This window comes from Triticum dicoccoides, chromosome 5B (genome assembly GCF_002162155.2).
Source record: "Triticum dicoccoides isolate Atlit2015 ecotype Zavitan chromosome 5B, WEW_v2.0, whole genome shotgun sequence".
NCBI lineage: Eukaryota > Viridiplantae > Streptophyta > Magnoliopsida > Poales > Poaceae > Triticum > Triticum dicoccoides.
In genome coordinates this window covers 453,122,821-453,141,087 of record NC_041389.1, presented here as the reverse complement: position 1 = coordinate 453,141,087, position 18,267 = coordinate 453,122,821, and the positions used below count along the sequence as shown (strand labels likewise).

Here is an 18,267-nt window from a genome sequence, read left to right as displayed (position 1 = left end):
TCTTCGGGGAAATCCAACGCGGTTCTAAAAGAGGTAGCACCCGCCGCCGCCGACACCGCGCGGGCTTTGCCCTACGGTGCCCGACGGCGGCGACGGGGGGAGGGGAGGAGGGTGGGCGTTGAGGACGGCGGCTAGGGTTCGAGCACCCGGGCCGCCCGCGGGGGGCGACACGGGGCCAAGACGAGTGAACCATGGTGGCCGTTTAAAATTTTACTACTCAAGAACAATTTAAGAAAGAGTACTACCCCGAGAAAAAAGTTGTACTCCGGCAACACATTGGCCTACACATCAGCCCCTTGCAAGCTTCCCGCCCACGTATAAATCCCCTCCTCGTCCTCGGCTCCTATCTACCTTCCGCACTGCCCAGCACAGCACCGGCACGCACGGGCATGGGCATGGCATCGGCCACCAGCTCCCGCCACCTCCTCCTTCTCGTCCTTTGGCTCAGCGCGTCCGCGAGAACCACCTGGGCCCATGGAGGCGGCGGCGACCACGACGGCGAAGCGGACGGCGGCGCGAAGGCGAAGCCGGATCTGCGGGCGCCGGGGCTGGTGGCGGTGAAGCTGTGGTGCCTGGCGCTGGTCTTCGCGGGCACCCTGGCCGGCGGAGTGTCCCCCTACTTCATGCGGTGGAATGAGGCGTTCCTGGCGCTGGGCACGCAGTTCGCCGGCGGGGTCATCCTCGGCACCGCCATGATGCACTTCCTCAGCGACGCCGACGAGACCTTCGAGGACCTCGTCCCCCACAGCGCCTACCCGTTCGCCAACATGCTCGCCTGCGCCGGATACGTCCTCACCATGCTCGCCGAGTGCGTCGTCTCCTCCGTCGTCGCGCGCGGCCCCGGGCGGACCGCCCCAAGTGCAGGTGAGCAGCATCAGCAGGTCGCACGTTCTCCGCTGAAACTAACTGCTATATCTGCGCATACACCAGCTGGCCGGCGGTGTAAAGGTGGCAGCTGCGCCGTGCGCGTACGTTTTGGTTAAATCTAAATGCAAATTTGCTCCCTTTCTATTCTGGGGCGGGCGCTACGTGCTACGTGAATGGCAATCTTTCGATGTGCATTTTCACGGCCTTATTGTTACTCCTGCGATCTTATTATTAGTCATGTTTTAATGTTCAGAATCCACCCCTGTTTACAAACTTCCAGGAGCGCTGGAGGAGGGCAAGCTGAGCAGCACCAACGGCAACAGCATCGAACCACAAACATCTGTAAGTGCAGCCTCCGAACCAAGTGTTAATTTGACAACCACTCGGACTAGCAGACAGTTCTGTGTATTTCGTACAGTATTGATGGAGATATGGATTGACTTGGTTGTGGTGCACGTACAGGACGCGCACGGACCGTCGACTGCATCCATGCTGCGCAGCGCGAGCACCCTCGGCGACGGCGTACTCCTCATCGCCGCGCTCTGCTTCCACTCCGTCTTCGAAGGCATCGCCGTCGGAGTTGCTGGTAAGATAGAGACAGAGATTGATACTTCTTGAATCAAAAGATGCTCGCGACTTCCTCGCGCATCCGCTTCAAGCAATTAGCATTTCAGATTCCGTTGAATTTACTTGCAGAGACGAAAGCCGACGCGTGGAAGGCGCTGTGGACCATCAGCCTGCACAAGATCTTGGCCGCGATTGCCATGGGCATCTCGCTGCTGCGGATGCTCCCCAACCGCCCCCTCCTCTCTTGCTTCGGCTACGCCTTCGCCTTCGCCGTCTCCAGCCCCATCGGCGTCGGCGTCGGCATACTCATCGACGCCACCACGGAGGGCCGGGTGGCCGACTGGATCTACGCCATCTCCATGGGCCTCGCCACGGGCATCTTTGTCTACGTCTCCATCAACCACCTCCTCGCCAAGGGGTACAAGCCCCAGGCCCGTCGCCGCCGACACGCCCCTCGGCCGGTGGCTGGCCGTCGTGCTTGGCGTCGGTGTCATCGCAGTCGTCATGATATGGGACGCCTGAATTCGTGATCCATGAGAACTAGAACCATTTACCTATGGATGTAAGCCTATTGTGCTGCTATAAGTTTCTGCTAGTTGGACACCAGATTTGCAGTACCAGCTCATCAAATGAAGCAGCTAGTGACAGATAAACATAAGAACTGAATTCCTGGTTGTTTCAATACGCATTTAGTGTGTGCACTAAATCCCCTGGACAATATTTTGCTGCGTTTCGTTAATACCCACCATCAACAAAGCATGTTAAACATGCACAATTGGAATTCCATGGTTTCATTGGAGTGTGGTTCTGTGGTTATAGAAGGGACCAAAAACCTGCTATCCCATGCTACCAATTACTACAAAGAGTTGTTTGGACCAGCCCCTGGCAACATTTGCCAAATCGATGCTTCATTATGGTCCCAGGATGAAAACATCATGCCTGAGGATAATGAGTACCTGACCCGCCCTTTCTCTCTTGAGAAAATCAAGACAGCATTGTTTGCGATGAAACCTAATCGCACTCCTGGACCGGACAATATTCCTGCAGAATTCTATCAACATTGCTGGGACGTTGTGAGTCCGGAGTTGTTCAATCTCTTTGAGTGGTTCTATGAGGGAAAATTAGATGTTCAACGCTTGAACTATGGGGTTATCACATTACTCCCTAAATCTGCGGAGGCAAACAGAATACAGCAATATCGACCTATTTGCTTGCTGAGGTGCCCGTACAAATTGATCACGAAAGTTATGGATCTTAGAGCTGCGAAGGTTGCTAACAAAATCTTTAGCATCCAGCAGAATGCTTTCATTAAGGGAAGACACATTGTGGATGGCATTCTATCCTTGCATGAGGTACTGCACTATACTCATATAAAAAAGGATGTGGGAGTAATATTTAAGATTGACTTTGAGAAAGCTTATGACAAAGTCAACTGGGAGTTCCTACTGGATTGTCATGTTAAACGGGGTTTTAACTCAAAATGGTGCGGGTGGGTGTCTCAAATCCTTAGGAATGGCATGGTTAGTGTTAAGATCAATGATGAGATAGGACCCTATATCCAGAGCGCTAAGGGGGTGAGACAAGGTGACCCACATTCTCCGTTCCTTTTTAATCTTGCGGCAGAATGCCTGACTAAGATGGTCATTTCAGCCCAAAAAAATAATCTCATTAAGGGGCTAGCTTCTGGGCTGATAGAAGGAGGGGTAGGCATCCTTCAGTACGCGGACGATACTGTCCTGTGCTTTGAACATGATGTTGACAAAGCTGTCAACATCAAGCTGTTGTTGTATCTTTTCGAACTCATGTCTGGTTTAAAAATTAACTATGATAAGAGCGAAGTGTTTGTGGTGGGAGGGGATAATGACACAGACAGTATATATGCTGATCTGTTTGGCTGTCGTGTGGGATCTTTACCTATGAAATATTTGGGAGTTCCAGTTACATATTCCGCTCTTTAGAACATTGAGTTGGAGTCCCTGGATGTTAAAATGGTTAAGAAATTGGATGCATGGATAGCATATGCAGCCTCCTCTGGTGCTAGGCTCACCCTGCTTGACTCCAGTTTGGATGGTATCCCATCTTACTTGATGTCGATGTTTCTTTTTAACAAAACCTTTATAGAAAAGATGAACAAACATCACAGACGTTTCTTTTGGAGGAGGAGGAATAAGAAGCGAGCTTATCATATGGTTAAATGGGCTAGAATTTGCCGATCGAAAAATATTGGTGGCTTGGGTATAAAAGACCTTCACAAACAAAATATCAGCATGCTTGTGAAGTGGTGGTGGAAGCTGGAAACTAGTGATGGGCTATGGCAGCGCATCGTCCGTGCAAGATATTTCAGAAACAAAATGGTCGCGAACATTCGCAGTCGTTTCTCTGATTCTCCCTGTTGGAAATCTATCATGAAGGTCAAAGATGTTTATATGGCCGGGAGAAAAGTCAACATTAACAAGGGGGGCCTGGCAAGGGTTTGGCACGACCCATGGGTGGATAATGGTATCCTGCGAGAACGCTTCCCTGTTTTGTATGACATCTGTCAAGATCAAGACTGTACTATTGCCTCCTTTGTAGACAATGACTATAATCTTTCCTTCAGACGTAGGCTCTTTAGAGAGCTGGAGGAACAATGGAATTGGATGGTGTGTGAGGCTAAGAAGATGCCTCTGAATGAGAATCCTGATGCTATCTCCTGGTCCCTGAATAGTGGAGGTAGATTCACCACTAAATCTGTATATAAGTGGCTGGAGAGAGACCTATCTGGCCCTAATTATAAATGGGTGTGGAAAGCGGCAATCCCGTTGAAAATAAAAATATTCCTATGGCAATTATTCCAAGATGTTGTTCTCACGCGCGATAACATGCGGCGGAGGAATTGGCCAGGAAATCATGTGTGCTCTTTTTGTACTAATGTGGAAACTGCTAACCATCTTTTTTTCGCTTGCCCTCTCGCCCGCACAGTTTGGGGGGTGTTGGGGTTGACTGTTGGGGCTTCCTGTGCTCCCAGATCAATCTGGCAAAGTCTGGCTTGGATGTACAATTTGCTTCCTGGAGGCAAAAAATTCTATATGATGATCATTGCTGCAGTGTGCTGGGGGATTTGGTGCCTTCGCAACAAAACTACTTTTGATAAGTATAATGCTCGTTTTCCGCTGGAGGCTGTCTTCACCGCTTGCTCTTTTATGTTATACTGGGCAGGGCTGCTTAAGGAGGATGACAGGAGGAAATTCCAGGATGGTGTGAAGAGGCTGGCTCATGTGGCAGCGGCACTGGCGGACAGGCCTTATGCGCGTGGTAGGCTTCTTCTGGGAGATGAAGATGGCATACAGATTGGTTAGATCATGTTAGTCTCATCTTAGCTTGGCCTATATCCACTGGAGTTTGATGCCCGCTGGATTGCTTTTTTTGGTGTTGGTGGTCATATCCTTTCAAGTTTAGCCTCTAGTCAGGTTAAGTCTGCAGCGAACTTTGGTTGATTGTGTCGCCAGGTTTTCGCCCCACGACTGATAGTCCGTTACAGGGCTATCATGCAGTGGGTTTCCTGGCGATGCGCCAACTCGCTCTCCCCTTTCAGTCTCCTTTGCTTGGTAGTTGGCCTTATTCGGCTCGATGCTCATTTTGCGATACTCTCCAAAAACAGTAACAGACTGATGTATTTCCGTTGATTGCAAAATTAATGGAAAGGGGTGTGAGCCCGGTTGAAAAAAAAATGTTAAACATGCACAATAATGCCACACACGACCTACATGCTTCATTGGCTTCATGTGCACAAATTATCTGTACAATATTGCTTACGTCACTTATCACTAGCATCGGCTTAAAGTCCAAAGTAAGTGGCGGTTAAAAATAAAATGCCCCTTCGGATTGACGTGCATGATATAATAATATGAAATTCAAAAATGTCATGTAACCATTTATTTGGGCAAATCCTCATTAATGCTTACTATAAAAGTCCCCGCAGCCACATGTGCAGTGTTGTCTAGTTTTATGTGCTAGAAATGCCTAATTTGTCTTTCTTGTGTACCTCAACCAAAATGCGTTTCATCATGAAACTTTGAAAAAAGTAGTATACATCCATCCACATGTATGTGCGTGCGTGCGTGTGTGTTTGTGTTTTCAGAAATTCTCTCTCTCTCTCTCTCGTATTTTCTAGAATTTTAAAACTTAAATATCATAGTTTTGAAAGAAAAAAATATCCAGGAGCCGGGAGCCAAAAGCAATTTCTGAGTTTTTGTTCTCTCTTTCCTTCATACAAGACAAAAAATAGTAAACTAAAAAAAAGACAGTAGGAAAATATAACATTGGAAGAACAAAGACGAGCAAGATACTGTAAAACGTTGTACATCATTTTGAACTGTCAGCTGCTGCAGATTGCCTAACATATATATGCTCGAGGTTCAAAGCACGGAGTTACTACAGATTTGCTCAGCTGCTGCAGCAGCCGTAGGCTCCAAACGGCAGCGTGTCCCTGCCAAGGTTGCATAATTCATCAACTCCGGGCGTGACACCACTACACTGCAAGAGAAACAACAGTGGACAAATTAACCCGATAATCTTGTTTTAAAAAAATTAACCCGATAAGCAGCTGCTAGCAAAACACTATGCAGACACACCCACCTTGGAGAGATCGATGGCGCCTTCCTGGATCTTCTCGTACACATTGGACGAGCTTTGAAGGAATGCCTGCGTGCATATATAGGTCATGTCAGAGAAAGGCCATGGCCGAATTGCGCGCCGCTGCGATGCGATTCGGTGCTTCGAGTTACCTCCTCCACGTTGTGCCGGGTTCTGGCCGAGGTCTCCATGAAGGCGAGGCCGTTCTCCTTGGCGAACTGCTCGCCCTCTTCCGTGCTGACGGCTCGCCTCTGACCTAAATCTGACTTGTTTCCGACCAGCATGATGGTGATGTTGTTGTTGCCGTCCGCCTGCTCCCTCATTTCTTCCAGCCAGCTCGCAACATGGTTGAAGGTCTCCCTCCTGTTCTCCATCAGAGGAAAAAAATCGACATTCATATCTACGAGTAGTAAATTCTAAAACAAGGGTATCTTAAAATGCTTAAGCTGTTGAATGTACCTGGTGATGTCATAAACAAGAAGAGCAGCGGCCGCACTTCTGTAGTAGGATTTAGTGATTGACCTGAAAGCCTCCTGGCCTGCCTGCATCATGCAGTTCACTTCAGTAGAGGTTTATAATAAAGATATGACGTTGAAAACAGTAGACGGTGCATTTAATTAATTAGTTTCGTCTGAAGGTTTATAGTATCGATTTAGCTACACTTTAAGGTTCAGGGTGGGGACGGTGGTCGCCGGCGGTGGTGGGGTGCGGTGGCGGGGCCGTGGCGTGGGGATTCGCCGGAGAAAAATTCAGTCGCGGGCGGGGCTAGAGGGATGGCGGCAGCAGCGGCTAGACCGGCGGTGGGGGGCGGTTCTGAGGAGGGCGGGCGGTGAGGCGGTCGCGGGAGCGCTGCCGGCCGCGGGTGGCAGTGGCCGGCGGTTCGGTCGGCGGCACGGTTGGCGGTTGGGGAGCTGAGGAAAAAGAAGATCTAGCTGCCACACGATTTTAATCCAACGGTCCATGAATCGACTGACCCTAACTCAAAAACTCAGTCGACTGAACTGTAGCCATTCCCTCATAGCATAGCGGAACAATTAACATACCGTGTCCCAGATCTGAAGCTTTATTTTCTTGTTGTCGATGGTGACCATCCGCTGTCCAAATTCGACGCCGATGGTCAGGTCGTGCACGGGCTGGAACCGCTTGTCGGTGAACTGCAGCAGGAGGCATGACTTCCCAACTCCTGGGACAGCAAATTCGTAACATGGTCATATATATGGTCATGGTTTCAAAGAGATTTATGCTAGTAACACTTTTCAATGGATGCAAGAACACTATGATATGGTTTCCTTCTTGGCTTGTCCTAGGTCACCGCAATCGTATATACAAGGCTTTTCGACTGAAAGGATAAAATCCTACAGTTGCGCCGAAACTGCGGCCATCATATAGCTGCACCGAGCAAACTGATACATGCGGCTAACTAAGATTGGTCCAAGCCATCGAAGAAAAACGAACAAGGTTTGGAGCTTCTACACACGAGGCATCGCATCACAGGATCACCCTCGCCGGCCGGTCGATTTCGAGTGACGAAGGCGGAGCTTTCTACTTACAACCGGCATGGATTCTCGAGATCACGCAACGAACCGATGATAGAATCAGGGCACACGATGGAGTGGACAAGAGGCGCAAGAGAACAGATGGGACAGCAGGAGAGGGGTCGAGAAGAAGGCACGCACCTGTGTCGCCGACGACGATGTACCTGAACTTGTAAGCGAACGACATGGCTCCCAAATCCCCGAGAGTCCACGCACCTTCCCGCTTTAGATTTGACGGCGAACCAGAGACTCGCCAAGTTCGCGTGAGAGGCGAGGTCACGGGATTATTAGATGAGCGGTGGATCGATGGTGGCTGCACGTACGGCGAGATATGAGGCGAACAGGCCCGTGGACATGTTGTATCCTAGTCGGTAACCAACAGTGTAGATGCGTTAGGGACGGATTCAGGTACGGAATTTCCTAGTCGGTAAGCAATCGTAGTTCAAAGGCCCAAATCCTAGAAAGAGAAAAGGGAAACATAGCCCACCATGGAAGCAAAGGGGCCAGGCTAAGATCAGTACGCACAGTTTAGGTCTTCGTTTCCAACCTACTAAAAAGAGTAAAATGCATCCTTAAAAAAGAAAGAGTAAAATGCATTGGAAGTCACTAATTGTGCGGCATGTGCTCACTTTGGTCACCGTATTTAGAAATACTCCCTCCGGTCCTTTTTACTTTGCACATTGGATTTACCGAAAGTCAAACTTAGCTAAGTTTGACCAAATTTATATTAGAAATTATTAGCATCTATAATATCTAATAAATATAATATGAAAATATATTCCAAGATGAATCTAATGATGTTGGTGTTGTTATGTAAATGTCAATAATTTTTTATATAAACTTGGTCAAAGTTGGATGTGATTGACTTCAGACAAACCTAATATGCAGAGTAAAAAGGACCGGAGGGAGTACATGCAATACGCTCACTATATACGACAAGATGTGATTATACGGTCACAGTAGCGCGTATTGAGCTCGTCTGCCGCCCCGCTTGACCAGTCCTCAGGTTCCCTCCCCTTCTCCACCTGCCACCGCCGCTGCCATGTCCGTGAGCTCGGCGAGTTCATCTCTCAGCAGCCGGGCTGTGGTGCTCCCTCTCATCTGATGCCCTCACTGCCGCACGCAGGTGCAGTTCTACTTGTCGAACACAGAGAAGCATGAGGGTTGGGTGTTCTACGAGTGCGACAATGTAAGTTGCCCACCACCCTTCTTCTTTCAGTTCTGCAAGGGATGAGTATTTTTTGTTGGATTTGAGCCGATGGTGTGCTTAAAATTTTCCTCTTTTCTGGTCTATTTGGCTGATAGAATGTGTGTGGGTTCTGGCATTGGGAGCTGGAGTACGTGGTGTATCTTGTTGACAATCATTTCCTCAATGGTAATGATGTAGTGGATGCAATTGGCGCTGCAGGGGATAGCAGGGGATAGGAGGGAAGAGCTGATTCGAGAAAGGGAACAAAGGGCTAGGCTTGCAGGCATTGTGAGTGGCATTGGAGCAGGAATGGATGAAAGGAGGCCTTCAACAAATCCCTTGACCAAGCAGCAGACAGATGCACTTTTGAAATAGTTGGTATTGTTGCCTGGAATATCTCGAAGGAACGCAACAATTTTATCTCCGGGCACATTACTCCATCTCTCTGACCTTTTTTTTTGAAAGTGCCAGCCTTGGCTGGTGTTTCATTCATTTAAGCATGGAGCAATGGTAAAAGTGACAAATGTGGTGATCCTGGGATGAAGGAGATAAGAAAAGAAAGAAGAAAAAGGATGCCCACTGCACCGTAGCGGAGACTACAATCTCACAGCGGATCCCCGAAGGGGCTCTGAAGAAATTTAACTCCACTCTGTTGCCACAGGCTAAGATCTCTTATGATTTCGTCGAGCACGTCCCCACCCCTTGCCTCCTTCCTCCTGAAAACGCAGTGGTTGCGTTGCTGCCAGATTTTCCACAATGCAAGCATCACCAAGGATTTTATTCCTTTTGTGAACGTTGGCTGTGTCGCAGAGACCATGGTTGCCACCTACTCCAGAGAGCTGCTGTCGTTGATTTCGCAAGCATGATTAAAACCCTGACAGTGCTGCCATGAAGACAGCTCAGCCCAGATCGTCTTCGTGAAAGTGCATTCGCAGAATAAGTGCGCAGAGCTCTCAAGGTTTCTGAGGCAGAGCTGGCAAAAGTAGTCGTTAGTCTAGCCCCTACGCTGGAGACGGTCGTTGCACCACAATCAGTTCTAGTGGAGGAGCCATGCAAATAGCTTGAGCTTCGCCAGAGCCCAAGTACCCTAGATCAGGTCCTGATACATGCCAGTCGTCGATCCCAGGGACTGCAGGGTGTAAGCAGAGTGGGAGCTGCATCTCTCTGAGCTTGGAAAGAGAGAACCACAACTGATCTTTTGTGGCGGAAATACAGGATTGAGCATCACCTTTGGGACTTTATCACTTTACTATCTCTTTCTCGGTGAAAGTCTTGATCCTCTTTGGTCTTGTTGTCATTTTTTGTATTTCCATCCCTTCTTATCTGGATTAACTTCTTTTAGGATTCTACTTGAGCCTCCCCTACTGTTTAAAACTAAAAAAACGCATGCAGGAAGCCGCCGCTAGCAAATGTGCTAGGCTGCCAAACCCCATCAACCATCATACATGCCACTAAACTACATGCGCACACGATTTTTTGCACCTATTTTCTCAACCAGGTCCTGGGCTGCCTTGCTCGTTCTATGGAGGTCACTTTGTTTGTCCTGTGTTTCGCAGTCAAATATTAGTTAGTGACTTGTTCGCAAAGTTTGCTAGAGTCGAGGGTAGAACAGTAGTCGGGCTGGGTTCTGGCCTCCGAAGTAGTTGATTTATATAACTAAAGAATACCTCGGGCGTTGTTGCAAGAATCGATTGCAATATATTTCAGTGATTTGATTTTATGAAGCTTTTATCGTTAAATTAATAATATACTCCCTCCGTCCGCCAATAAATGTACATCTAGCTTTTATTCTAAGTCAAAGTTTTAAAATTTTGACCAACATTATAGAAAAGAATAGTAGCATACATAACATCAGATTGATACATTATGAAACTATATTTCAAAACGAATCTAGTGATACTAATTTAGTGCAATAAATGCTGCTACGTTTCTCTATAAAGTTGGTCAAAGTTTTAAAACTTTGATTTAGACAAAAAGTAGATGTACACTTATTCACGGACGGAGGGAGTATGAACAAAAGAAAAAATAAATATTGTATATTGTATTTGATTATTGTGTAGTCAAAAAATATTTTGAATATAAGTGGTATAATGTAATGGGAAACTTTTTTTCATACATTTTGAGCGGACTTTTGATGAGGTGGCATGTGTGATGAGGTGAAAGGTGTGCATGAGATCAAAATAATGAAAAACTTTTTCTCATGCCTGTGATAAATAGAATAGTGGGGATCAACTCGTTAGGTATATAGGATTTGGACTGTAATCTGGACGTTCCTTGATTAATAGTAAAGTTTTACTACCCGTAAAAAAAAAGAGTAGAGATAGTAGAGATGACGCCTAATCTTAATTTTGTTTGAGTAGAGAAAGTACGTTGAACTTCTTTTTTATCAAGGAGTATATCCAAGTCCAACTTCATTAACCGCTCAAAGAACAGTTTGTACTGGCACATATGGACACTTGTTGTCGACGGACCGAACTTTTTTGTTTAGCGCATCGTTTGCTGATAACGAAACAGCGAAGCTCGTCAGGCGACGGGGACACTGGTTTTGCTCGTCCTATGGGCAGCGACCCTGACGACGACGGGGCTCCTGACGCGGTGGCGGCGCCGCCCGACGCCGTCCGACCACACCATCTGCCCGAACACATACTCCCCCGGCAAGAAATGCCCTGCCCTGGCCCTGAACGTCACGGCGAACTCCTCCTCCTCCCCCGCCGCGGCGAAATCCAGCCGGCTGGGCCGCACGGACACGGACACGCCGCGCGGCTCGTGGACCCGCACGTCGTACGCCGCCGGCGCGGGGCCCACGTTCCGCACCCGCCTCGTGACGGTGTGCGGCTCGCCGGAGGCGGACAGGTGGGGCACCGTGACGGACGGGTAGTTGAGGTCCTCCGGCTTCCGCGGCCTCGTCGGGCAGGCGTGCGGGCCGTCCATGAACGTGTCGATGACGGTGGAGTTGTAGCCCAGCGCGCAGAGGAAGTGGAGGTAGTCCGCGGCGTTCGTGTCGTAGACGAGGCCCGGGTCGGCGGCGCGGTTGGGCTGCACGTGGCCGGCGCCGTAGGCGAAGGGCGTGGCGCGCAGGAACGACGAGTTGCTCATCGGCTTCCGCGTGTTGTCCTGCACCCTGGCTGCACAAGATCAAAACGACAACTCTTTTTGTCAGCGACCGCACGAGGAGATTGATCTGAAATGTCACGTTAATTTTGTTGCCTATAATTTACCTGTGGTCATGATGGCGGACTTGATCGCGGCGGGTCTCCAGTCCGGGTGGAGGGCCTTGAGGAGGCCGGCAATGCCGGCGACGTGCGGGCAGGACATGGAGGTGCCGGACTCGGAGTTGAAGAGGACGCGGCGGCTGTCGAAGGTGAGGCCGGTCGGGCCGGCCAGGCCGGTGAACGCCGCTAGGATGCTCACCCCCGGCGCGGTGATGTCGGGCTGCAACACACGGACGTACACTAAGATGCTTAGCATGGTGGTAGAGATGTTACTGTGATTAAGGGCGGCATGGCCGAGTCTATGACAGAAGAGAGGGACCTTGAGGATCTGAGGAGTGACCGTGTTTGGGCCCTGAGAGGAGAAGGCGGCCATGAACGGCGCCGGCTTCGTCTCCAGAGCGGTGTTTGGCAGGGTGATGTAGCCCGACGCGGACCTGCACAACATTTTGATGTTCAGGAATAAAAACTACGAGAAAAAGATTGGCCCATACAGGTCTCGAACCTGTGACCTTCGCGTTATTAGCACTACGCTCTAACCAGCTGAGCTAATAGGCCCTGTTGGTACATATGCCAAAATTGACCAACATATCCAATGGCTTACCTAGTTGAATTCATGTAGGTGAGCAGCGCGACTCCGTCAGAGTAGGTGATGTGCGTGGCCGGGAGCACGTGCGCGTCGGCGATCATCTCGTTCCCGGTGGCCTCGTCGTTCGCCAGCACCAGCCCAACCCCGCCGGCACGATGAACTTCCTCCCCTTTCTCCACTCGCGCGTTCTTCCCACGCATGCACACCACGATCTTCCCCCTCACTTTCTTCTTGTCCAGCGACCCCTCCATGCACAGTTGCCTGCAATGATAATAAGATGGTTACAGTTTCAGGTCTGACAAACACATTGCAAGTGTTTAGCAAATTTTCTTACGCTTGGACCACTGTTGCATCTTCTGCCTTGGCTTCTACAGAACTGATCAGCCGGTAATGCTTGTTGGCAGGCAGGGGCACCGGCGACAGGCTTTGTCCCTGAGCAAAACATAAATTGTTACCTTACCACGGGAGAGATGGTCACATAAGCAGAAGCGACTGAAGATAATTTGGGCAGACGCAACATACTTTGATCTGCTTCTTGTTACCGAGAACCAAATAGGCCGGGAACTCGCGGTCCATGGTGCTGGCACCGACGGTGACGAGCCACGGCGCGGTGTTGGACACCGTGCCAGCCCCGGGCCCGGAGTTGCCGGCGGAGGAGACCACGGTGACGCCGTTCCTGACGGCGTGGAACGACCCGATGGCGACGCCGTCCCTGAAGTACTCCGTTGGCGCGCCGCCGAGGGAGACGGAGAGGACGTCCACCCCGTCGTGGATGGCCGCGTCGAAGGCGGCGATGATGTCGGCGTCGAAGCACTCGCTGCCGTTGAAGGGGCGCCAGCACACCTTGTACGCGGCGACGCGCGCGCCGGGGGCGCCGCCCTTGGCCGTGCCGTTGCCGTACCCGAACAGGTTGGCGCCCGGCACGAACCGGCCCGCGGCGGTGGACAGCGTGTGCGTGCCGTGGCCGTCGCTGTCCCGCGTGCTGGCCGGGCTCGCGCCCGCGCCCGCCCGCCCCACCGTCGCCGCGTAACCCTTGTTGAAGTACTGCGCGCCGATCAGCTTCCTGCATGCGGCGCGCGCTCATCACAATCACAGTTCACATCAACTTCGTGCACGAAACACCGTAATGAGCACTTGAAAAGTCCAGCTAATGATGGTGTAACAATTCCAGGAGAATCTTGCTTGGAGGAGCAATAAGCAACGTATGATTTGAAGGAGGAATTTTCCTCGGTGTGATAACGATGGTCCTTGCGTGCATGCAGACAGGATGCACTCTTGGCATGTTTCCACCCACGACTGCGTTTCATCAGGCACGCTGCATTATAGGTTGTCGAGCGAGCGGCCTGGCCGTAGCCGTAGCCGCGGCACATGAGGGCGCAGGAGCCATGGACCCTGGCACAGAAAGAGGCGAGAGCGAGGCTAGGGCTGTGCCGTGCATGGACCAGGGCGCCCTTTTGGAGCTTTTCTGAGATCTGAGCGAACTGCGTGGTGCCTAGCGGCTTGCTCAGTTGCTCGTGGATCGGTACGGTACCTGAAGCAGGCCGATGGAGCTGGATGCAAACAGGGGAGGGATACGTAGGGACAAGCTCACAAGCACGATGCCCGGGGCGACTGGGGGCAACATGTAATCATGGGAAAGCGCACGGCAGGGAGACGGAAATCTTTCTGGTAGGCCGGGCTCTAATTTTGAAGCTGAATCATGGCTGCAATCTGTGGCGCCACCACACTGGCAGGCAACAGCGGAAAGGTGCCGTCGATCTGTTGACGATGACTGAGGATGCGAGCTCTGCCTGCCTACGCTCTCGCTCGCTCGCTCACATGATTCGCAGCGTGGACGACTGGTAGAGGCTAGAGGGAGGTGCTCAGCGAAAAGGATGGCAGGAGGCACAGTTGCACAGAGGCAAGCATGCATCTGTGCTAGTGCGCTACAGTGCTAAAAGTTTCTTGGTCCAGGTTTTATTTTCCATTTCGCACCTCGTTCATTATAACATTTTAACCCAGCACGGTGGCACACTGGCAACGCCAGTAGCGCTGATGCATTGTCCGTTTGTAGTCTAATACTGCAGTTTAAGCACATTATTCAGAATCAGAGCAGAGGCACAAGTGTGTGTATAGGAATGGCTCAAAGTCCAAGGGCATGTCGAGATCACTCTCCTAAAATAACCACGAGCACTTGCCTGAACTGATGGGACAAATCCTAGTTTGGTCAGGCATGTCTCTCTCGAACCGCAGTCGGCCTCTTGTCACTAAAGAAAAGAGCTAGTAGGTGGGGGTAATAGTTAGTTTACGCCCTACAAAGCTCTGTACATTGCACAACGACAGTGGTCAAGTCAAGCCACGTTGGCGAAACACTAAACAACACGAACCAACCAACGCCGGACAAAAACCAAACCACGTCGGGATAACGCACGCAGTACAGAGCTTGAACCGCACGTCGGCATGCGCGGCGCCCCAGGCGACGCATCGAGCGGCGGAGGGCCGTGAGCCCGTGCATACGAGTAAGTATACTACAGTGCAAGCAAAGGAGAAACAGATGGAGGAGGAGGGAAATGCACGGACGGACCTGTTGCAACGGACCTGGGCGTCGTCGTCGGAGGACTGGTCGTGGCAGACGCCCCGCCACCGCGCCGGCACCGGGCCCATGCCGTCGTCGCTGAAGCTGCCGGCCTCCGGCCACACCCCTGCATGAACGAACCGGCCACCGGTGCAAACATAAGTTAGTTTCAGTCACATGCATGCTTGCGTGCATGCCGGGCGGTGGCCCCGCGCTGCGTGGTATAGTAGTAGTAGTAGGAGTAGAGTAGTCGCCGGAGCCCGGGGCCGGGGATGAGGAGGGATTTGACTCGGCGTCCGGGATTCCCTGTAGTGTCGACGACGCCGGGCCTGTGCTGTGCTGTCGCCCCACCGACGTCTACGTGCGTGCTACAACTACAAGCCAGGCCAAGCAGCAGCTGCTGGCGTGGAGGAGTGGACTTGTGATGCACGCTTTGAACGCTGCACTGTCCCTCACAGCCATCGCGATCCCAGCACGTAGCGTAGCACCATTTTCACTTGAAAAACAAACGAGAAAACATTTGTTTTTCCAAGGAGGTAAAAAATACGAGCGGCACCATTTCTGACCCCTGCATGCGCTGCTAGGAGAGTCCCGAAGCGGCCGGCTTCGTGCTGAGCTGCGGCCATGGTAGTTCCAAGTCCCAACGGCTCATAAACACCGACGGCTCCGGGGACGCTCGACTCAAGGCAAGCGCGCGCAGAGGGCCGTGATAAATCCTCAGCGGCGAGCCTGCCATCCACCAGGAAAACGGGAGGCCAAAAGCCGAAACCGCTGTGCGTCTGGGTCAGATTCCGATCGCATTGCAGTCGCAGGCAGCGGCTGCCCCTGCGCGCTCTGCGTGCACCGCACCGCACACACCCACTGCACAGCACAGGCACCGGCTGCCTGCCTAGTGCCTATACGCTACACCTACACGGGTCGGGCCGTGCCAGAAAACTGGACCGCTGTTTTGGTCTGACCCACGCACAGTATCTACTCTACTCTACACTGCTCAAAGGGATGGACCTAGTAGACTGAACCGGTGGCAGTTTCAAGTTCTTGGGTCCAAAATGATCAACACTGACTGATCCGGTGAGGAGATCATGCATATACAAGGAGTAATCGGTGAGTAATAAGTGCGTACCCGTGTCTAGGTTGCCGATGATGACGCCGTCGCCGTACCTTGCCTTGGCCCAGATGGAGTTGGGTCTCACCCGGCCGTCCTTCTCCATCCCGAGGAACTCCCATGAGCGGGTGGTGTGCAGCTTATGCCCTCTGTTGGGGAAAACAGAGATCACGCTCGGGTGCTCTGCACGGGCAGCGTAAACACGGCTTAATACCAAGAACCCATCGAAACAGAATCCCACACCCAGCAAAGACCACATGCGAAGCGTCGTGTAGAGGAAAATGTAAATTATCCAGTGCAAGAAGAAGACAAACGAAGAAGATGATGATGAAGAGTTGAAGAGATTACTTGAGATCTGCATTGCGTCTTCCTCCTCCAGCGTGGCGGCGAAGCCATTGATGTACCTGGTGTAGGAGTAGAAGATGGCATCCTGCGCCTTCTCCTCGCTGCATGCATACAAATCAAATTCAGAAGCATTGCCTCGAGATGTTAATCTGGTTTGCGGTGATCAGCAGGAGGGCGCTTGGATTGGACTTACCTTCCCAGGACGGAGCCCAAGAACTGGTAGTGCGAGTTCTTGGCGCGTTCCTGGTTGGAGGCCAGCGCCGCGCCCTCCCTGCCATGCGAGTGGCATCCGAGGTACACAACATACGACTGCAGGGCAGGAAATCAGCAACCATTTTTCACCAGCAAGGAGAAACGAACCAAGAAGAGAAGGGCCAAGAGCTAGCAGCCACCACCCGCTCCACTCGCCTTTATCTCAGCAGAGGCCGGGCGCTGCAGCAGCGAGAGGCCGCAGACCAGCAGGAGCACCGGAGCAAGGAGAGGAGCACGGGGGCTGCTCTTCACAGAGGAATGCATGCTGCCGCGCATCTCCTTTTCCGTGTGATTACGGGATGATTGCTGTCGAGAGGGGATTGGGATGGATTCGGGGTCGGGGTCGGTTCTTGGGGCGCTGCGAGGTAATGGGTACTTGGGAAGGAATGTGCTTGGGCACTGTTGGTTTTTTATAGCGGCATGGGGGGCGTGTTTTGTCCTCTCTCTCTGTAACTGAAAGTGTGGGAGCTTTTGTGTGCGCCAAAAGAGCCTTTTGGCGAGGAGCAGCGGCGTGCCTTTCGGTTCAGTTATCATTTCCGCAGCCCCCTCCCTCGGCTGTGGCATACGGAAGCCTTTTTGGGAGGTTTTAACTGAAGATATGGCGATGATGAGTGAGTGATGTGCTCAGCCCGTGACATAGATACCAAGTCTTGAATACTGCATATCCATTTGGAGAGATTTTTGTGGGTTGCAGTACCAATTGGGGATTGGATTGGATGCTGCTGGTATTTATGCTCTGCAATACCTATGGCTTGTTGTTGCGCTTCCTCATAGTTTGTTTGGAAAATGGCATTTTCTTCGTAGTAGAGAGCACATTTCGGTTCCAGCGTACATCATGTGGTGACACCGTAGGAACCAACCATCATTGGAACATAGAATAGTACTCCGTCCGTCCTATAATATTAGAGCGTTTCTAACACTAGTGGTTTAAAAGACGCATTGTGGGATGAAGGGAGTAGTTCGTTCGTGTATCTCTATACCTTGGTTTCTGACAATGGGATCATGCCAACCATAAATGGTGAAAAAACAGAGAAAATTTAGTACGGATCCAAACTAAGGGTGTGTCTGTCTGTCACCGCATAGGGTTAATTTCAATTTTTCGACGTGCACAAATAAGGGTGAAAATAATGCCCCTATGTGGTGATCAATAAGGAAATAAATGAAACAAATTATTTTATTTTTACTATTAAGGAGAGTTGCTGGTCTTCGTGATGGTTGCTTCTCCACCAATGGATACAAATCGATAAGGAAATAAATACATAATTGTTGCATATCGATAAGTAAAGATATACTACTAATGTGGTTAATTAATGATATTAATTCTGTAATCTACATCTCGTTCAAATAAGAAATGAAATAATATTTCATTGATGGCTCATAATAAATAAGGGAATAACAAAAGAATAATTAATAACATTGATATATGACATGAGATTTTTTT

General features: G+C 50.7%; 2 protein-coding genes, 1 non-coding gene and 1 pseudogene across 3 annotated transcripts; 1 reads left to right on the top strand and 3 right to left on the bottom strand.

The window, feature by feature from the left end:
- The first annotated feature begins 395 nt into the window (after positions 1-395).
- LOC119305729 lies at positions 396-2,111 on the top strand (annotated as a pseudogene).
- A 3,633-nt stretch (positions 2,112-5,744) lies between these two features.
- On the bottom strand, positions 5,745-7,867 carry LOC119310605 (ras-related protein RABB1c-like). The gene is made up of 6 exons (XM_037586292.1): positions 7,725-7,867; positions 7,092-7,231; positions 6,508-6,590; positions 6,201-6,411; positions 6,052-6,117; positions 5,745-5,949 (listed from the first exon to the last, which is right to left on the bottom strand). Exons 1-6 carry the CDS (start codon positions 7,768-7,770, stop codon positions 5,860-5,862), a joined length of 636 nt encoding a protein of 211 aa, XP_037442189.1. The 5' UTR covers positions 7,771-7,867; the 3' UTR covers positions 5,745-5,859.
- Positions 7,868-11,138: 3,271 nt separating this feature from the next.
- Positions 11,139-17,390, bottom strand: LOC119310604 (subtilisin-like protease SBT5.3). The gene is made up of 11 exons (XM_037586291.1): positions 16,983-17,390; positions 16,768-16,883; positions 16,578-16,675; positions 16,248-16,412; positions 15,134-15,251; positions 13,093-13,633; positions 12,905-13,002; positions 12,586-12,831; positions 12,304-12,418; positions 11,991-12,204; positions 11,139-11,897 (listed from the first exon to the last, which is right to left on the bottom strand). Exons 1-11 carry the CDS (start codon positions 17,388-17,390, stop codon positions 11,296-11,298), a joined length of 2,721 nt encoding a protein of 906 aa, XP_037442188.1. The 3' UTR covers positions 11,139-11,295.
- TRNAI-AAU lies at positions 12,466-12,539 on the bottom strand. The gene has a single exon. It is a non-coding gene; the product is annotated as a tRNA-Ile (tRNA).
- Positions 17,391-18,267: the final 877 nt, after the last annotated feature.

Bases quoted from the DNA above. Each gene is read 5' to 3' on its own strand.
- LOC119310604 (XM_037586291.1), bottom strand. From the start codon at position 17,390: ATGCCACAGCCGAGGGAGGGGGCTGCGGAAATGATAACTGAACCGAAA. The intron at 13,634-15,133 runs GTCCGTCCGTGC...CGCCGCATGCAG, and splicing joins GCCCAGGTCCGTTGCAACAG to GAAGCTGATCGGCGCGCAGT. The intron at 12,419-12,585 runs GTAAGCCATTGG...AATGTTGTGCAG, and splicing joins ACCTACATGAATTCAACTAG to GTCCGCGTCGGGCTACATCA.
- LOC119310605 (XM_037586292.1), bottom strand. From the start codon at position 7,770: ATGTCGTTCGCTTACAAGTTCAGGTACATCGTCGTCGGCGACACAG. The intron at 6,591-7,091 runs GTATGTTAATTG...TGCATGATGCAG, and splicing joins AGCTTCAGATCTGGGACACG to GCAGGCCAGGAGGCTTTCAG. The intron at 5,950-6,051 runs GTGGGTGTGTCT...TTTCTCTTGCAG, and splicing joins GCGCCATCGATCTCTCCAAG to TGTAGTGGTGTCACGCCCGG.